The sequence below is a fragment of the Bufo bufo genome, chromosome 9, assembly GCF_905171765.1.
Source record: "Bufo bufo chromosome 9, aBufBuf1.1, whole genome shotgun sequence".
Lineage (NCBI taxonomy): Eukaryota > Metazoa > Chordata > Amphibia > Anura > Bufonidae > Bufo > Bufo bufo.
This window is the reverse complement of record NC_053397.1, coordinates 51,947,900-51,969,146: the sequence shown is the minus strand read 5'-3', so window position 1 is coordinate 51,969,146 and position 21,247 is coordinate 51,947,900. Positions and strand designations below refer to the sequence as shown.

At 45.6% G+C, this 21,247-nt stretch overlaps 1 protein-coding gene across 3 annotated transcripts in view; it reads left to right on the top strand.

Moving 5' to 3' along the window:
• LOC120978502 (very-long-chain enoyl-CoA reductase-like) overlaps window positions 1-21,247 on the top strand; it is a 142,792-nt gene that overhangs the window by 106,667 nt on the left and 14,878 nt on the right. For 2 of the 3 annotated variants that reach the window (XM_040406671.1, XM_040406672.1), the window contains exons 2-5: window positions 12,825-12,875; window positions 15,499-15,550; window positions 17,636-17,680; window positions 20,657-20,760. In XM_040406671.1, coding sequence (XP_040262605.1) covers window positions 12,825-12,875; window positions 15,499-15,550; window positions 17,636-17,680; window positions 20,657-20,760 — 252 coding nt within the window. Of the gene's footprint in view, window positions 1-11,378; window positions 11,421-12,824; window positions 12,876-15,498; window positions 15,551-17,635; window positions 17,681-20,656; window positions 20,761-21,247 lie in introns of those variants that run through there. The other variant, XM_040406673.1, reaches the window with a different exon arrangement.

The following is a 21,247-nucleotide window of genomic DNA, read 5'->3' as shown; positions in this document are numbered from 1 at the left end:
GAGCGCATAGTCCCCTGCCTGCCCCGCCGCCGATCACTGCCATAGGCTTCAGGCCTTTGCCGGGACGCAGCAGCACAGTGAAGTGTGCGCACCTTCCTCTGCGAGCAAGCGCCTTGACATAGGTGAGTATTTAGCTTTTATATATTTTTTATTTTATGTGCCAACTTTGGGGGACACAGGAGGACATGTGGGGGAAAAATATTATGGTGGGATACTGTGTGGGGGCAAATTATTATGGGAGGGATTACTATGTGGGGGCAATAATTATGGGAGGGATTACTATGTGGGGGCAAATTACTATATGGGGCAATGTGGGGGAAACTACTGTGTGGGGCAAATTACTATATGGGGTAGTGGGGGGGCAGTGTGGGGGAAATTACTGTGTGGGGGACACTACTGTATGGGGGCAGTGTGGGGGAAATTACTATGTGTGGGGACAGTGTGGGGGAAATTACTGTGTGGGGGACACTACTGTATGGGGGCAGTGTGGGGGAAATTACTATGTGTGGGGACAGTGTGGGGGAAATTACTGTGTGGGGGAAATTACTGTGTGGGGGACACTACTGTATGGGGGCAGTCAGTGTGGGGGAAATTACTATGTGTGGGGACAGTGTGGGGGAAATTACTATATGGGGCAGTGTGGGGGAAATTACTATATGGGGGCAGTGTGGGGGAAATTACTGTGTGGGGGACACTACTGTATGGGGGCAGTGTGGGGGAAATTACTATGTGTGGGGACAGTGTGGGGGAAATTACTATATGGGGGCAGTGTGGGGGAAATTACTGTATGGGGGCAGTGTGGGGGAAATTACTGTATGGGGCAGCGTGGGGGAAATTACTGTATGGGGGCAGCGTGGGGGGCGTTGCTATTAGGGAGGCACTGTAGGGGCAATTCTATTATTTCTGGTGACGCTATACAGGGATTATTACCTGGAGCACAATAGAGGGTGTTATTATTACTGAGGGCACTTTCTAGGGGACATTATAGCTGCTGTGGACACTATAGGGACGTTTGGGGTAAATTATCAAACTGGTGTAAAGTAGAACTGGCTTAGTTGCCCATAGCAGCCAATCAGATTCCACCTTTCATATTTGACAGCTCTTTTGGAAATCCAGTTCTACTTTACACCAGTTTGATAAATGACCCCAATTATGTCTATTAGGGTCACTATTCTTTCAGCAGTATAGTACCTGGAGCATTGGGGAACACAACGGGCACAGTATTGGGAGTGGCAGCAGGATGACACTGTGGGGACACCAGGATGAGGAGGTTGATGGAAAATTGAGAAATCTAACGTGTCTGTGTTACAAACTCTTTAGAGACGAGAAGCGGCTGAAAGAATTTCTCATGGTGGTCTAACGGAGGAGAAGAGGAAAGAGAAGGTCTACAGGACAGGAGATGTCCCTGGATGTAAGAGGTATGTGGTCAAGTATTGGGGGGGGGGGGGGGGGGGGGGTGCCAGAGAAATGACCCACCCCGGGTGCCAAACACCCTGGGTACGCCACTGAATACTGAGTATCAGATATTTGTATACCTTGCCGGTGGCCATTAGGAGTTTGCAAGGGTGGCCTCCTGGGTAGTGTTGAGCGAACTTCTGTTTTAAGTTCGGCGTCTAAAGTTCGGCTTCCGGTTAGCGGAGAATCCTGATATGGATTCCGAATTCCGTTGTGGTCCGTGGTAGCGGAATCAATAATGGCCGACTACCACGGACCACAACGAAATTCGGAATCCATATCGGGATCCTCCGCTAACCGGAAGCCGAACTTTAGACGCCGAACTTAAAACAGAAGTTCGCTCAACACTACTCCTGGGCATCAGAAATTTTCCTGTGGGGTCTATGGCTAGTCCACCCATGATACCAGCTTCCTTGCTGCCGTAGATTTTATAGAAAATGATAAACGAGATGGGCCGCCCACGCCTCCTAATTTCTAGAACTGGCATACGTGGCATGTATGGAAAGAAGCAGCAGATTCGGACGCAAATCCCCTCTGCGACAGATATACCCCAAATATTGGCGTATATCTAGTCATAAATGATGCCCATTATTTGCAGAGTTAATATTCCGCAGCGGAACAGTACACAGGTATTGACACTTTTCATCCTCATAATAGGCTAACATAGGGGATGTATTTATGTTGCGGAAAATTCCGCAATGTGTCACGGCACCCTTACTCTCCTTGCTCAGTGGAGTCCCACACCGCAGGCCCCCCCCACTTCATCGAGGCATTGCCCCTGTCACAGAAGGCCCCACCCAAATCCTACATGGATGGCAGAAGGAAGAGGAGGAGTAAAAGAGGACCATCCTACCTAGCAATCAAAAGAAGCTGCGCTGAATCCTGCGCGGATCCTGGGAGTCCTGCTCTGTGAAAAGATGTCTGTGCGTACTGAGCAGGAGGGACATGCAACTGCGTCACACGCTTTGACGGCGTCCTTCATGGAGGGTAGAGAAGGATGCCTGAACTGGAGGGTAGGAGATAGTCCTGTGTGTTGTGAGTGGGGGATGGGTGAATTGTCCTGTGAGCTGTGGTTGAGGGGTAAGAGAGGTGTAACGTGCCTGGTCGTATCTTTGCATATATGTAACATGCCTGGTCTGGTTGCACTTTTATATATGTGTAACACGCCTGGCCATAGCATTGCCTATGTACCTTTTATATATGCGTAATATGCATTATATAATATATTTGCATTGAGGATTTGCCTGTGGCAATTCTGACATGTATTTAACAAGATGTGCCACGAATGTGCCATGGATCCACACAAGGATTAGCCCCATTGTCCTGGCTGATCCGTGGCAGATAATGAATGCACTCATTACTGGCAAAAAAATAATAATTTCTATAGCATGTGAATGCGGTATAAGACGCCCTATTCACATGTATTGGATGTGGAATATTAGTGGCTCTGACAAGCATTTCAGTATTGAATCCATGCTGAAATCCTGATCAAATCATCAACATGTGAATTTAGCCTTACAGTTTTGGAGCTGTAGGCAGGTTGCATTCCACAGGGAATACTCTAGAAAAAAAAAGTGCATCAAAGGTCGCCTTCACGCGCTGTGGATTTTGTTGCAGATTAGACTCTGTTTAATTCTTTGCATTGGAGAGGGTAAAATCGGCCATGAAATCCGCAGCATACACTGACATGCTGCAGATTTAAAATCCTCACCATAGGTCAGTTTCTGCTGCTGATTTTTTTTCTGCCGTGTATGAATGAGAATTGCTGAAAGCTCATTCGCTTTGCTGGTTCTTTACAACGCTGCAGGTTTGCTGCACAAAAATCCACAACAAGAAATCTGCAGCTAATCAGTCACTTGTGAACGAAGCCTAAGGGCATGTTTAGATGGAGTTTTTTGGGCGCTGGTTTCAGCTTAGATTCAATGCTGGAAACAGGGCTGAATCTGAGCAGAGATAACCTCCCGTTGTTTTCAATGGGAAACTGCGCTGCAGTTCATGCTGCAGGGGATCTAGACCGCACCAAGAATGTTGTGGGCAAAATTCATCATGTGAACTTACCCTTATGCCTCATTCACACGTCAGCCTTTTGACCAGTGATTTCCATCCAGGGGCGTAAGTAGAAATGACCGGGCCCCCAAGCAAACTTTTGAACGTGCTACCCTCCCCAGCAACTTCTTCGCAACTCCTGTGCAACCCCCACTCCTGTGCCTAGTCAAGATCGCTCTCTAAGGCGAGGCCCAGCAGCCGCTCCGTCCATTTCCTACAGTGTCGCTGTATATAATGTCATTGTATAAAGCCTCATGCACACGTCCGTGGAACACGGACCGTGAGATACCGGCCTGGATTCCTGCTGCGTGCAGGAGCGCACGGCGTCATTGGTTGCTATGACGCCGTGCGCCAGGCCGGTATCTCACGGTCCGTGTTCCATGGACGTGTGCATGAGGCTTAATACTGTTGAGGGGGCCCTGACAAATCTTTTAGTCCTCCTCCTAGGTGGGCCCCTTCTGACTTAGGGCCACAAAGCAGTCGCTTGCCCTATAGCTACGTCACTGTATCCATAAGTGATTTTGAGCCAAAACCAGGTGCGGCTCTAAACACAGAACCGATGCAGATCTTTCCCTTAGGACTTATTCAGACGGTCGTATGCTGTCTGCAAAAATTCGGATCAGTTTTTTGTTTGTTTTTTGCAGACAGTTCAGCATGTCCGCAAAAAAAAATGGATTGCATTCCGTATTTTTTGCTGACCCATAGACTTCAATGGGGCCACATCCTGATTTTCACTGACAAGTATAGGACATGTTTTATTTGTTTTGCGGAGCCATAAAGCAGAAGAAAAGGACCCCATAGAAGTAGGTCTGCATCTAATCTGCAAAAAAACGAATCCGCATTTTTGTGGACCGAATACGGCTGAATGATCTCTTATACCTTATCTCTGTGTAGCCTACGCTCCTGGCTTTGGCTCGCAATCACTGATGGAAACCACTGACCAAAACACTGACGTGTGAATGAGGCTTAAAAGGTGTATTCCCATCTTGGGTATTTATGGCATATCCATAGGATATCCACGGAGTATACCATCCTTGTCTGACAGGCTCCTCGCTCACTTGTTGAGAGAATAGTGATTCGCATAGTCTGCTGTTGCTTTCTTCGTATACTTCAGCAGAGAGATGGCCGCATTAAAGTGTATTTAGGATGCAGCGACCAGGAATTGGTGAACAGAGATCAGAGGACCCCAGGTGTTATAATCCAATTCACATGAATTATACTTAGAATTTCAGTGTGCAATATGCACCAAAAATCTGTGGCACAACCTTGCTGTTTTAACCCCTTCCTGACATAAGTGGCACACATACAGTGGAAGTCGGGACTTTAAAGGGGTTTTCCAAAATTTTTATACAGACGATGACCTAGCCTCTGATCAGTGGCTGTCCGACACCCGGGACCCCCGCCGATCAGCTGTTTGAGAAGGCACCGGCGCTCCTGTGAGCGATGAGGCCTTCTCGCCGCTTTTCCTGGGCTAAGTGATGACACGTTCATCTGTCACGTGGCCTAGGCGCAGGTCCGCCCCATAGAAGTAAATGTGGCTGTGCAATACCAAGCACAGCCGCTATACAATGTACGGTGCTGTGTTTGGTAAGCTGCGATAAGGTGCCTTCTCAAACAGTTTCGAGTGCTGGGTGTTGGACCCCCAACGGATCAGATACTTATGACCTATCCTGAGGTGGGCTCCCCACTCGGGATGCCCCAGTATGAGCCAGAACGGAGAGACTCTGTTGCAGGCTTTAGTTGTCAAAGTGATGTGGCTGCTGCACGGGAAATATCTGGCCGTGGCTTCCCCTGGATCTTGTCATTAAGGGATTGACTCATCAAAGACAACTGAATTATAAAGTGTAATCTCTTCTTGGCTCTCGCTCTCTCTCGCGCTCTCTCTCGCGCTCTCTCTCGCGCTCTCTCTCGCGCTCTCTCTCGCGCTCTCTCTCGCGCTCTCTCTCGCGCTCTCTCTCGCGCTCTCGCTCGCGCTCTCGCTCGCGCTCTCGCTCGCGCTCTCGCGGATCACCAACCTTTGGCACTCCAGCTGCTGTGAAACTACAACTCCCAGCATGTAAACATGTTTGGCTGTTGTTGTAACTCCCACAATGGTGAATGAAGCGTTCTGGAAGTTGTAGTTTCTGAACAGCTGTAGTGCCAGAGGTTGCTGATCCCTGCTCTATACTCTAGCTATCCATTGTGCAGTGTATACCAAAGTACTTGTGCACAATACAAAATATGTGATGTGCATATAACACTCATTCAATTTTTTATTCTTTTTTGCAAGCTTAGATTAGAGACCATTCTAATGCAACAATGTCATTCTAATAAACAGACTTGTTGAGTGCATTAAATGTACTGTTTAAGGGACGCCATCTGTTGTACCTTAATTTAGATGTGTACTAGACGTAGCATTTGTTCTAGATATAATGGCCTGAGTTTTATCTTTGATTCCCTTGTAAGCCCTCCGACCCCTCTGTGTGATGTTTATATCTCAGTGACTCAGTCATTGTCATGTGGAATTAGTAGCTGTTCCTGTATTATAGGAAAAGGTTAAACATCTTAAAAATCCCCAGGCATGTGCAGCTAACATTACCTTCTGACACTAGTGGAGCCTCAAGTTCTGTGTGAGGAACCAGTGGCATCTCTAGCTTTCAAATTTTGGGGGGGGGGGGGCACACTGGGGGCCAGGGCAAAAGTAGGGGGGGGGGGGGGCAGCTATAACAACGATACATTTACACAAGTACGCTTAGAAATGCTGCGATACTTTACCCAATACCTAAAACCGCAACAAGGAAGAAAAGTCCTGCTGTCTGTGGTTTAAAAAAAAAAAATCACTCAGATTTCAACATGTCCTAGCTGCCTGTGGATGACACTTTTATGGGGAGGGGGATCTGTGGATGACACATACCGTATATAGCATCTTATGCTATATGTGTCATCCACAGATCCACCCCATGACAGTGTCATCCCCATTTCCCCCTCCATAACAGTGTCATCCACAGATCTCCCTCCCCGCCTCTCACAGGAGTGTACATTTGACATTTCTAAACTGTGGCGGATCCAGAGCCTGGTCTCGAGAGGGGCACTTCCAGATTATTTTCTGTCCGCCGCCACAGAACAAGGGTGCTTATAGAACAGACTACACAGTGTAGAGGTATACTGTACATTGTGTGGCACAGTGTAGAGGTATACTGTATATTGTGGGGCACAGTGTATGCTATATGTGTATAACAAACATATTTCACATGAAAACTTACAATTACTTGGCTTGGCCCTTGGGGATCTCGGACACCACTTCAACACTTGGCTGGGGGGGCTCGGCGGAGCTGATGTTGTGCTTTATCCTAATGAGAAAGATTTCATAATAAGGATTTGGAGAAGGGGCAGAGGGATAGCAGAACAGGGAGAGGCTGGTGCTGCTACTAGGGGGTCATACCATGGGGGAGTAATAAAGCCCACCATAATGCCCCCCCAGTAGAAATAATTCTCCTTATAATGTGACAATGCAAAAAATACCCCCTTGTAATGCCCCCAGTTGAGATAATGTCCCCATAGTGCCCCCATAATGTGCCAGTATAAAATACCCCTATATAGTGCCCCCAGTAAATTCCCCCACAGTGCTCCTCTCCCCCCTTCCTCCTAGTGCCCCCCATAATGTACCAGTATAAAATGCCCCATATATCGTGCCCTCAGTGTCCCCCATAATTTGCAAGTATAAAATACCTGACCAGTCAATCTGTCCTGGAGGCTGGTTTTAAAGTTAGTATAAAACGGAGTCTGCTTATATAGAACCTACCAGTAGCCATTTGGCTCCAGGAGAAGTATATGGTGGGCTCAGCGTGCATGTTAGTACTTGCATCCCTGGATCCGATGAAAGCTGTAATGGCACCGGACGGGGTTAAAAGCAGAGTGTGCTTGGCTTGCATGCTGACCTGCATTCCCTGGACTTTGTGTGGCTGTTATGGCCCATAAGCAGGTAGGAACTAGTGTTAGGGACCACTCAAATGAGGCGACCTTGACGTGGTGAGTGGCTTATTACGCTTTGGCCAAAATGTACACCAATGTCTCATCCAGCATGGAGGCAGGGCAGAATGCTGGATGCAGAGTGCGATCACATTTGCATTTTCCGTTTGTATATGTATTTCGCCATAGTGATGTGCACCTACATACAGGTTGTGCTGACTCAATCCCCCACATTTTTTTTTGAAGTATAAAATACCCCTTCTTAGTGCCCCCTGTAGATGACTCCATAGTACTCCTCTCCCCCTTCCCCATAGTACCCACCATGTGTCCCAGTATAAAATGCTACTGTACAGAGCCCCCCATATAAAATACCCCTTCTTTGTGGCCTTAGTAGATGCCCCTATAGTGCCCCCCATCACGTGCCAGTAACAAGAGCCCCCCATCACGTGCCAGTAACAAGAGCCCCCCATCACGTGCCAGTAACAAGAGCCCCCCATCACGTGCCAGTAACAAGAGACCAGCCCCCCATCACGTGCCAGTAACAAGAGACCAGCCCCCCATCACGTGCCAGTAACAAGAGACCAGCCCCCCATCACGTGCCAGTAACAAGAGACCAGCCCCCCATCACGTGCCAGTAACAAGAGACCAGCCCCCCATCACGTGCCAGTAACAAGAGACCAGCCCCCCATCACGTGCCAGTAACAAGAGCCCCCCTTATTGTGCCTGTAAAAATATTGCGCAAAAAAAATATAAAATGTTATACTTACCTCCATGTCAGCGATGCGATGCAGGCCTCTTCCGGCCTGTGTCCCGCGCGGTATGGCTCAGGCGGCGCAATGACGTAATTGCGCCGCCTGCGCCGGCCTCTGATAGGCTGCAGGCACTATGCCGGCAACCTATCAGAGGAAGGGACACGCCTCTCCCTCCCCTGCACCGCCGCAGCACAGGCAGATTACTATGGAGATGAGCGCAATGGAAGCGCTCATCTCCCTGTACCCGACTGCGGCAGTGCGGCGGCTCACTTGGGGGGGGGGGGGTCATTTTAGTTGGGGGGGCACATGGGGGGGCACAGCGTGATGTAGGGGGGGCCGTGGCCCCCTCTGGCCCCCCCCTGGCGACGCCACTGTGAGGAACCAACCAAGTAAAATTAGCCAAAATATATTGAATATATAACAAATCAAAACATGGACATTCTGCTCAAATGTATAGTTTCCTTCAGAGTGCTATAGTTTCCACCAAGATAAAAACTGGATCCATCCTATATTCACACTTACTGTAAATATGACCTCTGTGCAAGAATCCAATACCTGTTAAGATGTAAGCCATGTACCGGGGTGGGCTCCCCAGGATACAGTGACGTCACGAACGAGGAAAGCAACCCCAACACCAGCTTTTGCCAAAACTGAATTTTACTTAAATGTGGCAACAAACGCAACCACAAATGCTGGGGAAATACACTCAATTTACATACACCCAGCCCGAAGGCTGAGACCCTTGTGCTGCATAGCACATCGCCCTCCGATAGATGGAGGAGGAAAGTGCATTAGTTTACCTACTGTCGGGCACAACTAAACTGCCACATCTTACCTGTTATTACCTTAAAAACAAGAACCACTGTATGGGTGTGTGTTAGGGGCTATCCTGCGGTGCAGCACAACAGCTTACAATCTTACACAGATCTACAGTATTCCCCCTCCCATAACAGGTCCTGTAGCACGTGCCTGAGTATTCCCCCTGAGCAAGAAAACTCCAGCCTGCCTTGAGTTTGTGAGAATTGTGAGAATTTTATCAGCTCTCCAATGTGAAATGTCATTTTAAGTTATGGAGTCCTTGAAATGAACAGTAGTAACACTTGTGGCCTGACACAAACAAAAACACTAACTACAGGCCTGGTCTCAGTCTCCAGGCGCCAACACTGTAATGAGGTGCGTGCACAATCCTACCGACCCGGGTCTGCTTTGCATCCGCTGGTGACTACGAACAGAACAAATGTCTCTCCAACAAGCATGCGTTACCACAGTGTATGTTGCTTTGTTCCTCTGCTCTCATCAGCGTTCCTGGCAGCAATCCTCCTTCATTTGGACAGAATCAGGATCTTGGACACGATCAGCTTCACTTAGCTATAGCTCTGGTCACTGAGGGATGCTCTCACACCTGGTTGCTGTCAGATTCCCTGCTCACACAGTTCCTTAGTTTCACCTCCCTCTAAGATGACTGCTCTCTCTTTCTCTTCCTCTCCAGGCTCTGTGTAAAACACCACCTCTCTCATGAATATGGAGATATATATGCAGTCTGTAGCTGTGTTTTGGAAACAGCGGCATCTTGTGGCCAAACAGCAGAATGTCAGTCCAGAACATTTAATTTAAAGGGGTTCTGCAGTTTTTTTAAACTGATGATCTATCCTCTGGATAGATCATCAACATCTGATCAGCGGAGGTCCAACACTGGGCCTGCGGTAAGCAGCGAGAAGGCGGCGGCACTACTGCCAGCGCCGCTGCCTTCTCAAACAGCTGATCGGCGGGGGTCCCGGGTGTCGGACCCCCGCCGATCAGATGCTGGTGATCTATCCAGAGGATTGATAATCAGTTGAAAAAAACTGCAGAACCCCTTTAAAGAGGACCTTTCACCTGGATATCCTTAATTTAATTATTATCCTACCTTATAGTGCGGCCCCCAAAGATGTCTTGGCACTTTTTAATTTTTTTCTAAAGAACCCCCCGTTCGTCCACTGTGTTCCCAGTATCTTTTGACACCTCATATGCTAATGAGGCAACTCTGTTATACTAGGCGTGGACTTGTAGTTCTCCTGGGTGCGGTTATCTTCTCCCTGGCTGCGAGCGCATCTAATCAGAGCGCCCTACTCTTTGCCAGGGAGAAGGAGCTCAAGTTCTCGCGAGAATCGCAGCTCCTTCTCCCGCAAGAACTTGAGCTCCTTCTCCCTGGCTAAGAGCAGGGCGCTCTGATTGGGTGCGCTCGCAGCCAGGGAGAAGATAACCGCGCCTAGGAGAAATACAAGTCCAAGCCTAGTATAACAGAGTTGCCTCATTAGCATATAAGGTGCCAAAAGATGCGGGGACCACAGTGAACGAACTGGGGGTTCTTTAGAAAAAAAAAGTGCCAAGACATCAGTGGGGGCCGCACTATAAGGTAGGATAATAATTAGATTAAGGATATCCAGGTGAAAGGTCCTCTTTAATCTACGCCAACAGTGTTCAGACAAGGAGAGCAGTTTCCCCAGCTCACAAAGACTGTTATTGACGCTTAGATTTGTACTGCACAAACTACATAAATTAATGGTACATGTGAATATTAAAAACTTTGTAATATGCTCCTTTAGTAAAAAAAAGGTTCCTCTTTCTTCACTTGTGAGCCACTTCTTTTCCTCTCTCTGCTTCTTGCATTGATCTGTCAATTCATAGGTAAACCCTTCCTTGAGAGATGAGAACTCGCTGAGGGATCAGATTACATGCTGCTTATATGAGTGTATGGAGAGAGTAGGAGTAGTTAGCTGCTGGAGGAAGATAGAGGCAGTGATGGTCAGTTCGCAGTGTTTGCCATCTTGACTCACCCGTCGAGTCAAGATGGCAGCCCGCATGTGTTCGCTGGTGAACACTGCGAACTGACAATCACTGGATAGAGGCACAGAGACACACAGTGATGCTTATGTTGGCCCTAGCAAGCTTCATCCGAGTGCTATAGTTTCCACCATGATAAAAATTGGATCTGACAACTCCCATGTGTATTCACACTTGAATATGGCATTCTTAAATATCTGTAAGAATCCAATACTTGTTAAGACTGTTATTGCAGCTTACATTTGCACTGTACAAACTGCATAATTTAATGGTGCAAATGAATATAATAAACTTTGTAATGTATCGTATTTGAAAAAAATGCCTCTTTCTTCACTTGTGAGCCACTTATTTTCTTCCCCCAGCCTCTTGCATTGATCAGTCACTCTCAATTCATAGGTAAACTCCTCTTTAAAGGATGAGAACTCGCTGAGGGATCAGGTTACATGCTACTTGTATAAGTGTATGAAGAGAGGCGAGGCAGTGAGCTGCTGGATGGAGATAGAGGCACAGAAGCAGACAGGGATGCTTAGGTTGTCCCTAGTAAGTTTTCTATTTTACCCCAGTGCTAGATTCACAGCTACTCTTCTCTGCATTACTGTATAGTGTCCTCCATGCCGCTGATTCTTCTAGGTGAGCTATAGTGAGACAGAGGAGCAGGATGTCCTCTTCTTTCTGCAGTGTATGGGAGACATCATAGCAGTTTGTCTCCCCTGCTATCTCAGGGAAGGGTGCCAATTAGAGATGGAGCCTGCAGAGAGGACACCATAACATATTCTGTAAAGTCGCCTAAAACGACAGGTATGTTGTAAAGTGGATATGTACCTACTGTAGAGTTAAAAAAATATATACATAATGATTTATCTGTGGCTTTGTGCATGAGGGTCACTGAATATTGGTATTTATGTGGGGGCACGTAGGGTTTATTCCTGTGGGAACAAAGGATCTTCATACTGAATATAAATACATGCAGTCAAGGTTGCTCTAATAACTAGGATTTCAGAATATCCATTATTCAAACATTGTTAATATAACACAGAGCCTTGAGAATTAAAGTGTACAAAAAGATGCACAAAAAATAAAAAAACACTAAAAACTTTAGAAATATATACTAGGTGCATCTAATGGCTTTTAGTATTGAGGAAACATCTCTTCAAATGTCCTTCAACTTTCCAGCATTATAACCTGTACCTGACTAGTTTTACCATCTGTCTTGTTCTTGTTATTAAGGGGGAGGTACTGATTAAGTTGAGGAGATGCAGCTGGTGTTTGGAGACTTATTTTCAGACAATGCTTCATGAGAAAAAGTACGCAAATTAGCACTTTTCTGAAATAAAGAAAACTAACTTGTACTAGCCAAACCAAAGGTACCCTACTGATGAGGAGCATGAATAGCTGTCTGCAGATTGGGCCATTTGGAAGAGTCTCTGGTTTGGCTGGTGTAGGATTCGCTTCCATTGGTCCAACTAAAGCAGGGATGACTAACCTGCGGCCCTCCAGCGTTTGCAAAACTACAACTCCCAACATGCCCTGATAGCTCTAGGCCAGTGATGGCTAACCTCCGGCACTCCAGCTGTGGTGAAACTTCTACTCCCAGCATGGAGTTCTGAGAACAGCCAAGCAAAAGTGTACATCTTGGGAGTTGTAGATTTACCACAGCTGGAGTGCCAGAGGTTAGCCATCACAGCTCTAGGTTGTATGAACATGCTGGGAGTTGTGCAACAGCTGGAGGTTAGGCATCTCTGAACTAAAGCAACAACCCATGTATCGGCAAATCCTTATGAATTTCGTTATCCATTTCAGGTGGAAATCCTAGACTGCAGAACCAAGCAGCAGTTGTGCTTTCTAGATAAGGTAAGAGATCAGCAACTTTTTAGACTGACTCTTCTCTAGTAGATATTTCAATTTGCTAACCACAACTTTTCGGCAGTGTAATATTGTCATTGGGCAGAATGTGCAATAGTTGTACCATATAGATGTCAATACACATAGCTGTCAGGAGATGGTAATGCAGTATTTCTATTGACCTGAAATAAAGTCTGGACTTCCTCCAAAGTCAATATACAGTAGTAGTAGTAGTATGTAGCGCAGGCATAAATTGATGATGCAAAGTAATACCGGCGACATGAAGTGGGCACAAGAGCTTGGCGGGGAGCTATAATACAGGAATGGAACACTTTAGTCTGCAGTTCATGTACATAAGAGGTAATCTACCAGGAACACATTAATTATGTATAATCGTAAACCTGGTTGACATGCCATGCCTTATTTTGTACGGAGAACATTGAAGAAGAAAACAAATGACATGATGGCATGGTTTCCAGCTTAGCCACCCACAGAAGCAAAATCGAAATCCTATTAGGTGACCTATTATTGCATATTTGAAGCAAGCCATGGCTTCTGATTTTCAAGGAAAATGTAATGTTGGGCCCTGTTCAAACGTAACAAAAAATCCAGCGGTATTTTTTTTTTGGTGCATTTCTGCACAAACTTAACAGACCCGTATCGGATTTCACCCTCTGTTGCAAACGGCGGAATCCGCTGTATAAATTGACATGCTTCAGATTTCAAATCTGTAATGCCGCACCTTTTCCACAGCGTTTTTTTTTTTTTTTTTACTTAGCGTGTGGATGAGTATTCAGAAATTCCCACGCACTATGCTGGTATGGTACAACGCTGCGGATTTGCTGCACGCAAATCTGCGGCTAATCTGTCACGTGTGACCCCGGCCTTAGACAAAAGAATGCGCAATGGATATCTCAGGCTTTGTTTACATCAGGTTTTTGTCCTACGTTTCGCGCATGCACATAACGTATATGTTAAATGGATGCCTCCAATAGATGGCATACAGTGGCATCTGTCACCATAGGGTTCCATTGTAAAAAAAAAATTAAAATAAAATGAACCAAAAAAGTCCGTTTTGTGTGTGTTTTTGCTGGACTCTGCAGGATGAAAAAGCATAGTATACTATGCTTTTGTGTCCTCTTTTTCCAAATGTATTTCTTAGACGTTGGAAAAAAGTTATCTAACCTCACCCCTAAATTTAAGAGGGTCTTCCCATGTTAGGCCTCATTCAGACAGCCATATTAAAACTGTCTGTGTTGTGGCCGCAACACACAGATTTTTAAGACCATGTAGGATGTGGGTCTAGTGCCCGCTGGAGAGAATGGTCTCCAATCTACAGGATATGCCTAATAGGTGCACGTCCTATTAATGGGACCTTTACCTATTAGGGGAACGGTTATTTTTTTAATACCTGCCAAAGTCCTATAACAAAATTTTCGTAAAATACTGCCTCATAGTCTGCAACCAGAATGAGGTGCCACCGCCATTCAGATTCTGCTACACCACACTGATCACATGGAAATGGTTGCTGGTGGTAGTGTTATCTAGAATTATGAGTTAAAGGGGTTTTCCTATTTCAGACAATGGGGGCATATCGCTAGGATATGTCCCCATTGTCTAATAGGTTCAGGTCGCACCCTTGGACCTTCACCTACACTGAGAACGGAGTCCCGAAAGTTATGGAGGGTGCACGGTGTAGGTGTGGGTCCCAGAGGTGGGACCTGCACCGATCAGACAATGGGGGCATATCCTAGCGATGTGCCCCCATTGTCTGAGATGGGAATACCCCTTGAAGTGAGCTATCACCAGCAGTGCCATAGAGAACGAATGGAGTGGCAGCAGACATGCGGGACCTTCCACTCCATTCCAAAGAAGGCATGTAACCCCCGTTCTTGTTATCGCCTACCAATCAGACATGTATCCCTGATCCTGTGGGCTTGGAACTGCCAACTCCTGGGATTCTCCCCTCAGGGAATATAAAACCCTACTCACCGGTCCGCTGCTTATGTGTCCCCCAGGACTAGAAGGGTTTGTTCAGATGCTGCAGTTTCTGCTGTGCGTTTTCATAAAGACCCGTCCCAGGTTTAACTCCATTGAATGGACCTAAACCACAAGCAGGCATCTGCTGAGGACTGCAAAGGGGTCTGCAGGGTGACCGTGCCAAGAATGGACCTGTACATTCTCGGCACAGTCTTGAAAAACACGCGGCAACAATCCTCAGCTGCATGAACTGTTAAGTCGGCTCCCATCAAAAACAATGGGAGGCAGTTTAAGAGCAGATTCGGCCTGGTTTTCGGCACCGAATCCACGCTGCGCCCAAAATCTTCTGTCTGAACATACCCTAAGAAGCTTACTTCCATGACTACTGCAGCCAGTCGCAGACCACGGCGGCTTGAACGGTACATCACTGCTGTATAGTAACCCTCGAGCCACTGTGACCTGTAGGGCTTGTGACTGGCAGCAGCAGTCGTGGGACCAAGCCGCTTTCAGGGATTTTTTTTTTTATGTTTAGCGGGATGAGGAGGACCTCAAGGGTTGTCCGCTTCAAGGGTGGACAACCCTTTTTAAGTAAAGAACTTGACACAACCCCTTTAATTTCTAATTCACCTTTTTTATTTCTCATTTTAAATAGGTAGAACCAAATATTACAGTAAACGACATCAAATTGATGTTTCAAAAGTGTTGTAAGTATTCTTTAACGTTTTCTATGTTTTTTTTTTTCTTTATTTCTATTTTTTGTTTCATGACGAGTGCCACCTAAAAAAAAAAATGTTTGATTGACAGAGGCCTCCGCCTGTACTGCCCTCTTCAAAACCACCAAATTAAAAAATGACATAAAAATGAAGATTACTTAGAAAGCCATGCTCCAGCGCTGGGGAATGACCACCATCTTTCTTTTTTGTGCAATGGCAGCATCCAATTTTGCACAAGAATCTCTATGGTTATACCCAGATTTTAATTGACAAACTGATCTGGAAGTTCGCTTCATCAGGACACCTCATCGTCCCTTCTGTACAGCACATGACAGAGAAGTATGAAGACCCAGAGGTGTGACCCGCAAAGTGTAGTAGTGCCTGTTATAAGCAATCGCATGAATATATTTGGCCCCCTGCCCAGAAACAAAAGGAGATAAGATGAAATAATTTCCATAGGAAACTCACTTTCTTCTTTCACTGGAGTTTCCCTATAACGTCCGGAAGCTAAAAAATATTGGCAAGCTTAAAGGAAGGTTTACAACTGGAAACCATTTAGGGGGTAGGATCCTATGTTTAGGCTTAGACGCAGGCAAAAAAAACAAGTCAAATTCACTATTAATGAATAGTTGATTGATAACGGTGGTTGTAAAATTGTGCGCCCAGTATCAGAGTGGATTGTTAAAGGGGTTGCCTCATCTCAGACAATGGGGGCATATCGCTAGGAGGTGTCCGGCCACCACCAAGCGCTCTCCCCATAGAAGTGAATGGTAGCGCACTGCGCATGACCAGCCACTGCTCCCATTCACTTCTATGGGCCCAACGGAAATAGCCGAGCCAGCGCTCTATTTTTGGCGGTCCCATAGAAAATGACTGGAGGGCAGCTGCGCATGCTCTCAACAGGGTCATACACAGATCTTATAGTGCCCCATAGAAAAACTTAGTATGGGCCCCCTGCCCCACCTAGTTTCCCAGTATGCATGTGTCAATCTCTCCCAGGCAATGCAGAACATAAAGTGCAATACCCCAGATTTTGACAATTATATTTTTTGTTTCAAGTGGAAGACATTTTTATTAAATACAAACTAATTTAAAAAAAAATTGCTTTGGCCTCACCAGCTTTATCTGACTTTTTCCCACATAAAAGTAGAACAGGTTCTTCAAATATATGACGCTCATTCTGAACACCATATTTCTCATTGTATTGAAATGAAATAACTGGTATAAATACATTGATAAATCTCTTGCTTTTCTTCTATTACAAAGCTAGCTGACTGCCTGCAACCACCACAACGGGGAGCTCCATGCATAGAAATGTATACAATTACTATGTGTCCCGGGTACTTCGCTCCCTGGCCTTTGATACCTCACTCAGGTACCTCAGCATCTGATTTGACACTACTGCAGCCAATCACTGGCCACAGTGGTGACCTACCCACCTTGCGTCATGGCAATTGGTCATGTGATGCAAGAGTGGGAGGTCAACTGGCTGCAACGGTGTCAAAGCAGATGCTGAAAGAGGGGACCCCAGCAAGGCAGCCAGCGTCCAGTGGCGGGCAGCCAGTAGGTATATTTTTCTACCAGGGAAAGGGGTGGGGACTGCCAGAACAAACCTCCCCCCCCCCCCCATAAAAAAAAAATATATTTTTAGCCAACCCATAATTGCAAGTTAGAAACTAAAGACTAAAGTTTTGGCTGAACATTTTGTCCCATCTCCCTTCCAGAAGCAAGGATCCTCGGAGGTGGAGTTAGTCCAGACATAGCGAGTTGATTGAGCTTAGCTGTTCAGGCATAACCAACCTTCCAGCAGCTCCATGTATAATAAATACTCTAGATAAACCTTTCTCATTGATTGATGTAAGAATTGAACTTTCTGCATGGATCAGACCAACCCCATGCCATGACTCCCGGTAATAAAATCTTCCTTTCCTTGGGGAGTCCAGTTTCCAGACAAAAGTGAGTTTTTAGATTTTGGCTGGAGATGACCTTTATGTGCACAACCTTTTTGTAATCATTACTGTTTCTTTTTCTTATTGTTAGCTTTCTGCTTGCTAATGCCTATTTCTTTTCTTGCAGATCCTCAGTGGTATCCAGCAAGACAATCAATACGGTTAGACCCCAGTATGTAGGCGAGTTTCCCATAGGAGTAAATAACTTTTGTAGGCCAAGTTCATTTGTATTTTACTCATGTTCATATAGAAGATACCAATGACCACCTTCAGGTAGAACCTCCTCATTTGGCATTCAGACAGGGAGTATCAGGAATCCCCATTACTGATATGTAAGGTTATGTTGTAGTACATTTATAACTGGTGGTGGTATTCATGGTGTTTAATTGAATGGTGAATGTGACGAATACTGTACCCTGACTGTTGTCGGACTTCCACTACGTAGAGCCAGCGAGATACGGTATGGTCACTAGTCACCAAGGCGTGACATTAAGCCCTCCTGGAGGAGTGGGTAAGGTCAGTCTTGGTACAGTTTTCACAGATTCCTCCTGTCCACAGGGGCACAGAGAGGCAACAAGCTGAGAAAGCCTTTTCACTGCCCCAGTGAAACAGCGCGTTCTCAGCCCAGAAAGACCGCCACCAGTTCCTTGTTTGATATAACTCCGGTCCACTGACGGGATTATATAGGGTAAGATACCAACCCGCGGTAGCGTATTACTAGGCCGGAACACGGACGTGGGGATTCGTGATAGAGATACCAGACAGCACAAGATTAAATTATATATTTAATCGCCTTAAGGGCTCACTAGACATAACACTATACACAAGGATATATACAGTGGTCTGAGGTTACAAATACAGATGATGGGGTACAACAGGGTTAAGCAGGACAAACGTCAGTTTACCAGATGGATGAGTCCTTTGGTGATGAGTTCTTAGCTGTATCACATGGGAAGCACTGATGTCAGCTGGTTGCAGGTCCATCTAAAGACATGGCACGATGTGACCTCCCTTCAGAGAAAGACACGCTTGCTGGCACAAGCCTTTTAACCTGTAGCCGGCCCCTCCTGGCCTGTGGGAGAGGTCCACACCCCTCTGCTGGGCTGGCAGCACATGAGCCACAAAACCGATTAGGGATCATAGCTCGAGACCAGAATGTTACAGGGAGGTGGTTCTGGGACCAATGGATCCACTTGGGTTACGGCTACCAGTAGAGTCCAAGCATGGTACCGTTATTTGGTTTCTGTGGGGAGATATGTGTATCTCCCATCCCTGGCATCCCACCGCCAAGCTATGACCACGGGCCTGTTCATCGTGGCCGCAGGGACACAAATATGTATCGGGTTTATGCCTGTGATGGACGGGTGATTCATAATTCCTTATGAACCGCCGGTTCCTTGCTGTCTGCTAAATTTGATTGAACTGGGGATTGGCCTAGACCCCTGCAGAGAGGTTTTTCCTGTTCCATTAGCTGGGTTCCTGGCTGGCTGAATGGAGGTGAGAAATGTAAACCAAGGTGGACTGCTAGAGGCTCTCTGCCATCTGGCTGGCTTTGAAGCAGGGCCCCCCCTGTGGAGCTCACTACCTCTGCTACCTTTCAGCAGATGGTTGTTGTGGGAACATGGCTGACAGTAAATATTAATCCATATTCCTCACAGTGAATATTTCAAAAATAAAGTAAAAAAAATGTAAAATGCTTTCTGAAAATTTTTATATTTTTCTTAAAGGGAACCTGTCGCATTGAACTTGGACCTATAGAGCAAGGAGGCACTGAGCAGATTGATATCTGTTCTATCAGTGATTGACATATTTGGTTACTTTTACACTAGCGTTATTGCTTTCCGGTATGGAGATCCGGCAGAGGATCTCAATACCGGAAAAAATGTTTTTGTTTAGTCCTAAAGCATTCTGAAGGGAAAGAGATCGGTTCAGGATGCTTTCCGTTCCGTCTGCAAGCTGCGGTTTTGTGTCCGGTTATAAAAACAGAAAAAAAATAATCTGGCACTGAAAACAATCTAAGTCAATGGTGACAGATCCTTTTTTTTTTTTTTTTTTTTTTTTTAGGAGCCTAAAAAACTGATCTGTCACCCATTGACTTTCAGTCTATTTAGTGACCCGTTTTTCTCCATTTTTATTTCGCACAACCGCATCTTAACGGAATGGATGCATCCTGATGTGTAAAGTCAAAACGTTTAATTCTGGTATTGACACCCTCTGCCGGATCTCAATACCGGAATTAACAACGCAATTGTGAAAGTAGCCTTTCCCTGGATGAGTGTGTATACAGTCAATCACTGAGTAGGACAGCCCACTGGACTCCAAAGCATAGTGAGCAAGAATTTAAATTGTTACATGGTATAACCGTGAACCTTTTTCCACAAAATCATCATCATTCTGCTCAGCTCCTTCTGACCTATAACATGTCTGCAGATCAGATCCCATGTTCAGTATGCAAGGTTTCCTTATGCGGTTCACTGCCTATACAATACATGCAGAAAAATATTAGTCCAGTTGAAGGGACCTCTGCTGTACTGCAATTTAAATATATGAACAATGCTTTTTTTTTTTACCCTTTATTAACAGAAGAAGTAAGTCATCGGAAATAATAAAGGCTTTTCCTATGAATAATGTAAAAAAATAAATAAAATTAAATCGTACATAATCTAGTAGATGTCAACCTCTTTCTAACAAAATTAGAACCAACCCTGTACTTCACATGGATCCAGAGCTTTCCCCATTCATTGCTCCAATTGTTCTGCTAGATTTCTTTCAAGCTTTCAGTTTATGGGCGTGTCCTTTCTGCTTCAGCTGGTGGCAGTTGAAGGATGCAACTGAGCATGTGTTTCTGTCTCGGCGAGCAGGACAGAGAAATTAGAAAAAGAGCAAACAGCAGGTGGCGCTATACAGATATATTTCAGTTAATAACTTAACAGATATAATACATTTTTAATTACATGCAAAACCAAAAGTATTCGGATCCAGGTGCTGGTTTAAAAGCTGTAGAATAGTTTTCATGGGACGACCCCTTTAAAATTTCTCTCTACAATATTATTTAGATAGGACACTAATTACTCGGGAGCAGACAGAGGTCTGGCCATTATATACCGGTGTCTGGACATTTACAAATATTTCCATGTCTTCAATACAGAGGGAAGGTCATTAAAAGATGAAGAAATCCTGCGAGAGCTTCCAGTTGGCACCACAGCTACCTTATATTTTAGAGACTTAGGTCCCCAGATTGGATGGACTATGGTAATGCATCAAACCATTTCTATATGTCAGCCCTTTAGTCATGTAATACCTTAAAAGGGTTGTCCAACTTCAGCAAATAGCATTTATCATGTAGAGAAAGTTAATACAAAGCACTTACTAATGTATTGTGATTCTCCATATTGCCTCCTTTGCTGGCTGGATTCATTTTTCAATCACATTATACATGGATTGTATCCAGTGGTTACGGCCACCGCTGCTTCACAGATATGAGGTAGCCGGAGAAGGAGCTGCTGCGCATGCGTGCCTATGTGAGCTCCCACAGTCTTGGCCACCAGAGAGGCTGGTGCTTTTTCCTATAGGGTGCAAGCACGAGCACTGCTGCTGGATTACAGGGTGGACGTAACCCCTGGATATGAGCAGTGAATAATGTGATGGAAGAATGAATCAAGCCAGCAAAAGAGGCAATATGGACAATACATTAGTAAGTGCTTTGTATGAACTTTCTCTACATGATAAATGTCATCTG